The 4,457-nt window shown below is 43.7% G+C and overlaps 1 protein-coding gene across 1 annotated transcript; it reads right to left on the reverse strand.

Moving 5' to 3' along the window:
• Positions 1 to 1,263: 1,263 nt before the first annotated feature.
• LOC122070057 (indole-3-acetic acid-amido synthetase GH3.6-like) lies at positions 1,264 to 3,697 on the reverse strand. Its single transcript, XM_042634152.1, has 3 exons — positions 3,235 to 3,697; positions 2,196 to 3,127; positions 1,264 to 2,103 (listed from the first exon to the last, which is right to left on the reverse strand). The coding sequence occupies exons 1-3, from the start codon at positions 3,561 to 3,563 to the stop codon at positions 1,517 to 1,519; spliced, it is 1,848 nt and encodes a 615-aa protein (XP_042490086.1). The 5' UTR covers positions 3,564 to 3,697; the 3' UTR covers positions 1,264 to 1,516.
• Between the last annotated feature and the right edge of the window lie 760 nt (positions 3,698 to 4,457).

Here is a 4,457-nt window from a genome sequence, read left to right on the forward strand (position 1 = left end):
AATGATTTCCTATGTGTCTATCTCTTTCCTAAAATTCAAAATATTTTGTATTTTATTTTATTTTTTTCTCTTGGTAACCAAACATACATATTCTTTTTATTTTCTCACCATTTCTTCTCTTTTCTTTTCTTTTCTTTTCTAAATTCTTTTTTCTTTTCTTTTCTTTTCTCGGCTACCAAACATAGTCTGAATAAACGTTTTCTTTAATTTTCTTCTCTTGGCTACCAAACATAGTCTGAATAAACGTTTTCACAATTAAGTTTCAGAGTGCTGACTGATGGAGTTCACAAATGAGTATTAAGTATTAACCCACTGTTGCAGAGGAGCTTGATGTATGGGGTGTGACTGGGATGAGAGAGAGAGAGAGAGAGAGAGAAGAAATGAATTTGTTGAAGGCTTGATAAGCTTGTCAAATAACATTGGTTGGAGCTGAGAAAATCCCAGCTGAGTTGCCTCATGGCCCTCACCATCACTGGTCAACTTGTTGATCTCTATGGTTTTAACTTTATATGCAAAATCACAGCTTTCCAGGGGATTCTGTCTAAAGCCATATTAAAAGGGTAAGAGAGACAGCTCCCATCCTTTTCTTCCTTGTATATATTGCCCCATTAGTTCTGGAATTGATTGGTATGCTTCACAGCCTCACGAGTTTCTTGCTTCAAGAATTCTAGAAACAAGTAAGGGGTACATTATCAATATTCTCTCTCTCTCTCTCTCTCTCTCTCTCTCTCTCTCTCTCTCTCTCTCTCTCTCTCTCTCTCTCTTCTGTTCTTTCTGTTCTTTCTGTTTTCCTGTGATGCGACCATCAATGTGGTCCTCACAAAGAACAAAATGGGAACAGTACCTGATCCAACTATGCCTTCTGTCTAGTCATGGAATTTTCTGCCCCATTTGCAGGTCTTGTCGGGTTATCGGGATTAATGGAGTAATTTCTAGTTTCCGGTGAGTTTTTATTTTGTCCGGGAACTGCCGTAGCTTGGCTAAGAGAATGGGTAGCAGCAATTCTAAGTTGACGACTCATGAAGGGTCCTGTTTGCTTAATAATTGCGAAAAAGTTGATTTGCTTTTCCTGAGAAAAAAGAGAAAAAAGGGCTCTTGGCGTTTCCAACGAAAAATGTAAAGAAAAAGGAATGTTTATGGAAGGAAACATGACTCCTGAGTCCTGGCTGGAAAGAAGAAAAAACTGCTATTAGAATTTAGAAAAAGGCAAAAAGGGAAGGTGAAATAGAGTTGAGAAAAAAAAAAAAAAAATTTAACCTGAAATTAACTAGGAGAAAAATAAATTAATATATATCTGCTTCAGACAGTAATTGCTTTTGTACAGTGCTAATTCGAGTTCTATGCATATAATAAACTAGGGGATTGATAAAAAACTGTTAAGAAAAAAAACAAGGAGAAGAAAGGGGATTGATCAAAAGGGGGATATTCCTTGGTTCTAAGCCTACAAGATGATTACAGAGACTGCTCTGTTCTTTCTCTGTTCAACTACCAATTCCATGGTGGAAATTAACCCATTTCAGTTTTGCGTGGACCATTGCTTGTGGCCTGGAACCCATTTAGGACATTTGGGACTGACGTAGGTAGAGAGAACTCTGGAGTTGAGGAGCTCAACAATGGGCACAAATTTCACACATCTAGGTGTCTTGTACTGGTTAATGGAAGCACCCATGCTGAGAGCATAGTCCATAAGCTTGTCGAAGGTCCCTGCTTCTACTATCTTTATCTCGAGGGGCCCAATTGACTTGTCCGATACTCGGCCCTGGCGGTATACGCTGTTGAGCGACTCTTCCACCGTGAGGCAGCAATCTTCGAACACAGAAGGCGGAACTGGAGTCGACCCACCAAGCCGAAGCTCCCAGTAGAGGATGTAATGTCCTGGGATGGTGGTTGTGTCGGCATAACTTGTGTATTCAGCCAGAGATGCATCGAAGGGAACCAGATGGTTCACAGCATTTTTGGTCGCATTCTGCAACTCCACCTCGTCGGTCTTGTCGGAATCAATGCTCAGAACGACGTTCTTCCGGCACACGAAGGTGAATTGGGGTGCCTGGTTCTTGAATCCAGCCACTCGAAGCACATCCCCGACTCTATAACGGTACAACCCTGGTTTCAAAACCCACAATTAAAATTAAGCATTGGATGTAACAGAAAACAGAAAAAGAAGAAAGGATTGTGGAATTTCTTAAATTAATTACCGGCGTAAGTGGTGACAATGAGCTCGTATTCTTGGCCGAGCTTGACATCAACGAGATCCACCAACTCCTGCTGCTCCTTGTCGTTGAGGGATGTGGGTAGGGAAATGGAATTGGAGACCCCATTGTTCTTGTGGACGGGTAGGAACTCGAAGTAGGCCATGGTGGGAATGAGAGTGTAAGAGACTTCACTGGGCTTGCAGAGAGGCCTAAGGTTGAGGCCGAAGTAACACTCGGAAGACGCGTACATGGTACACACGAGAGGGAGGTCATTGCTGTAGTAATCGAGGGTGGGGATATACTGAGACATGGTCCCAGTAACGATTACATCGATGTACTTGGTGTTGGGCCATAGCCTTGTGATGATCCCCTGCCATGTCCCCCTGCTACATTCGGCCTCGATGAAATCGGCCAGCTTGGGGTCGGGTTTGAGAATCTTGGAGACGGCGTTTCTTACAGATGGGTCAGTGATTTGGGGGTTCAAGGTCCCAGTTCGGATGTCGTTGCAGAGAAGGGTCCAGTGCTTCTCCAAGAACCGGATGGCTCGAATGAAGCCTGAAGCGAAGACAGCTCCCACTCGAAGAACTTCCTTGTGTTGACAGAGGCCGCAGAGTAGCTGGGAGTACATGCTCTGGTAAGAATCAGGACAGAGGATGGTCTCATTGGGGCTGGTGTAGTTGGTGTAAGGATCGTAGGGTCTCCTATCTTTGAAATGTGAGCTCTTGTAGTAACTGGTGAGGACGGGACGAGCCACAAGCCCACAGGGTGTCTTGGCCTCCGATTTGATGAACAAGAAGTACATTCCTTTCCCATGTTCTAACCCAGGAACGAACTGGTCCATCACCGGCATCAGAAGGCTGTACAGCAAGGATCTCCTCTCCAGCTCCTCGTCAATTGTGGGCATCAGTTTCCTCTCCCCTCCTGATGTTCCAGAGCTACATAAAAGAAAAAAAAAATCTGGGTCAACAACACTTCAGAGAGAGAGAGAGAGAGAGAGAGAGAGAGAGAGAACAGAGCAAAGCAGAGTGAATGAGTCACTCACCTAGTCAAGAACTCAGAAATGGGTTGAACGCAGAAAATCGGGGAAGTATCACCATTAGCGATACGGTTGATGTCGGGCTGGAGATCTTCATAAGTAACGACGGGCAAGAGCTTCTTGAAGGTTTCAGAGTCAGTACGTCCATTAAGGCCGTGACGCTGTAAGTACTCGACATGGGAGCTACGAGAGAGGATTTCAGCGAGCACCCGGCGCTGAACTTGGTCGGCGTTAGTGGTGACATCTTCTATGAACTGAAGTGCCTTCTTGTTCTTTTCTGCAAGACTACTACCAACAACAACAGCCGAGGATATGTTTTGAGGGGCTTCTGGCATGGTTCCAATGGTAGAGCAGGGACACCTCCACAAGGATAAACAGAAAAACTAATTTGTTAAGATTGGAGATAAAACAGATCAGTTGAGAGAGGAAGCAGAGAGAGAAACAGGGGAGAGGAATAAGTAATGGTGGTGTTGTGGGTTGGGGGGAAGAAGGAGGAGGGGGGCATATATATAGGGTAGAAAAAGAGAAGATGACTGTGGCTCACAGTCCCATCTAAGGGCCCCACAAAAAGCCAAAGCTCAAATATAAGGAATGGAATGGAAACTGTAGTAAACGAGGAGGATATTATCGTAAATATTTTGTCCTATTTTCTTTTATTTTATTTTAATTTTTATACTAACTATTAACTAACCAATTTTATAAAATAAATAATCAAATAAGATTGTTGACTTGCTTGGGGAATGAGGAGAGGGTTTGTGGGGATTTGCCGTACAAGGATGATCCGGGAACCATTTGGAAGAAACGAGAACCTCCTCTCTCTAGAGTCTAGAATCTAGTGTCTGGAGAAAAGGGAAGGAGAGAGAGGTGCAGGCGGCATAGGAAGGAAGGTGATTGGAAGGGCAAGCAGCGGTAAAGGAGGAGGGGGAGGAGGCCGGGAGGGTACATGGGTGCTTGTACTACGGGTGTTTCTCAAAGAAGCGGCAGCTAAGGGATATACCTTAGGTTCCCAGTAAGCCTCACCACCCCGCAACCACACCACCCCACACGGCCCCTTCCTTTCCTCTAATCTAATTTTAATTTAGATTAAACTAGCTAATCCTATTACCAAACTTATAATTAGTAAGGAATATACACAATAACTACCCTATTACTTCGTAATTCTTCTTCGAATCATCAATAAGATTCTAAGAAACGTACAGAATCTCTCCCGATCCCTTTTTTTAATTTTA

This window comes from Macadamia integrifolia, unplaced genomic scaffold (genome assembly GCF_013358625.1).
Source record: "Macadamia integrifolia cultivar HAES 741 unplaced genomic scaffold, SCU_Mint_v3 scaffold814, whole genome shotgun sequence".
In the NCBI taxonomy this organism is placed as follows: domain Eukaryota; kingdom Viridiplantae; phylum Streptophyta; class Magnoliopsida; order Proteales; family Proteaceae; genus Macadamia; species Macadamia integrifolia.

Excerpts from the sequence above, each read along its gene's own strand:
- LOC122070057 (XM_042634152.1), bottom strand. The coding sequence starts at position 3,563 with ATGCCAGAAGCCCCTCAAAACATATCCTCGGCTGTTGTTGTTGGTAGT. Across the intron at positions 3,128-3,234 it reads ATTTCTGAGTTCTTGACTAG|CTCTGGAACATCAGGAGGGG; the intron begins GTGAGTGACTCA and ends TCTTTTATGTAG. Across the intron at positions 2,104-2,195 it reads CATTGTCACCACTTACGCCG|GGTTGTACCGTTATAGAGTC; the intron begins GTAATTAATTTA and ends TTTTGAAACCAG.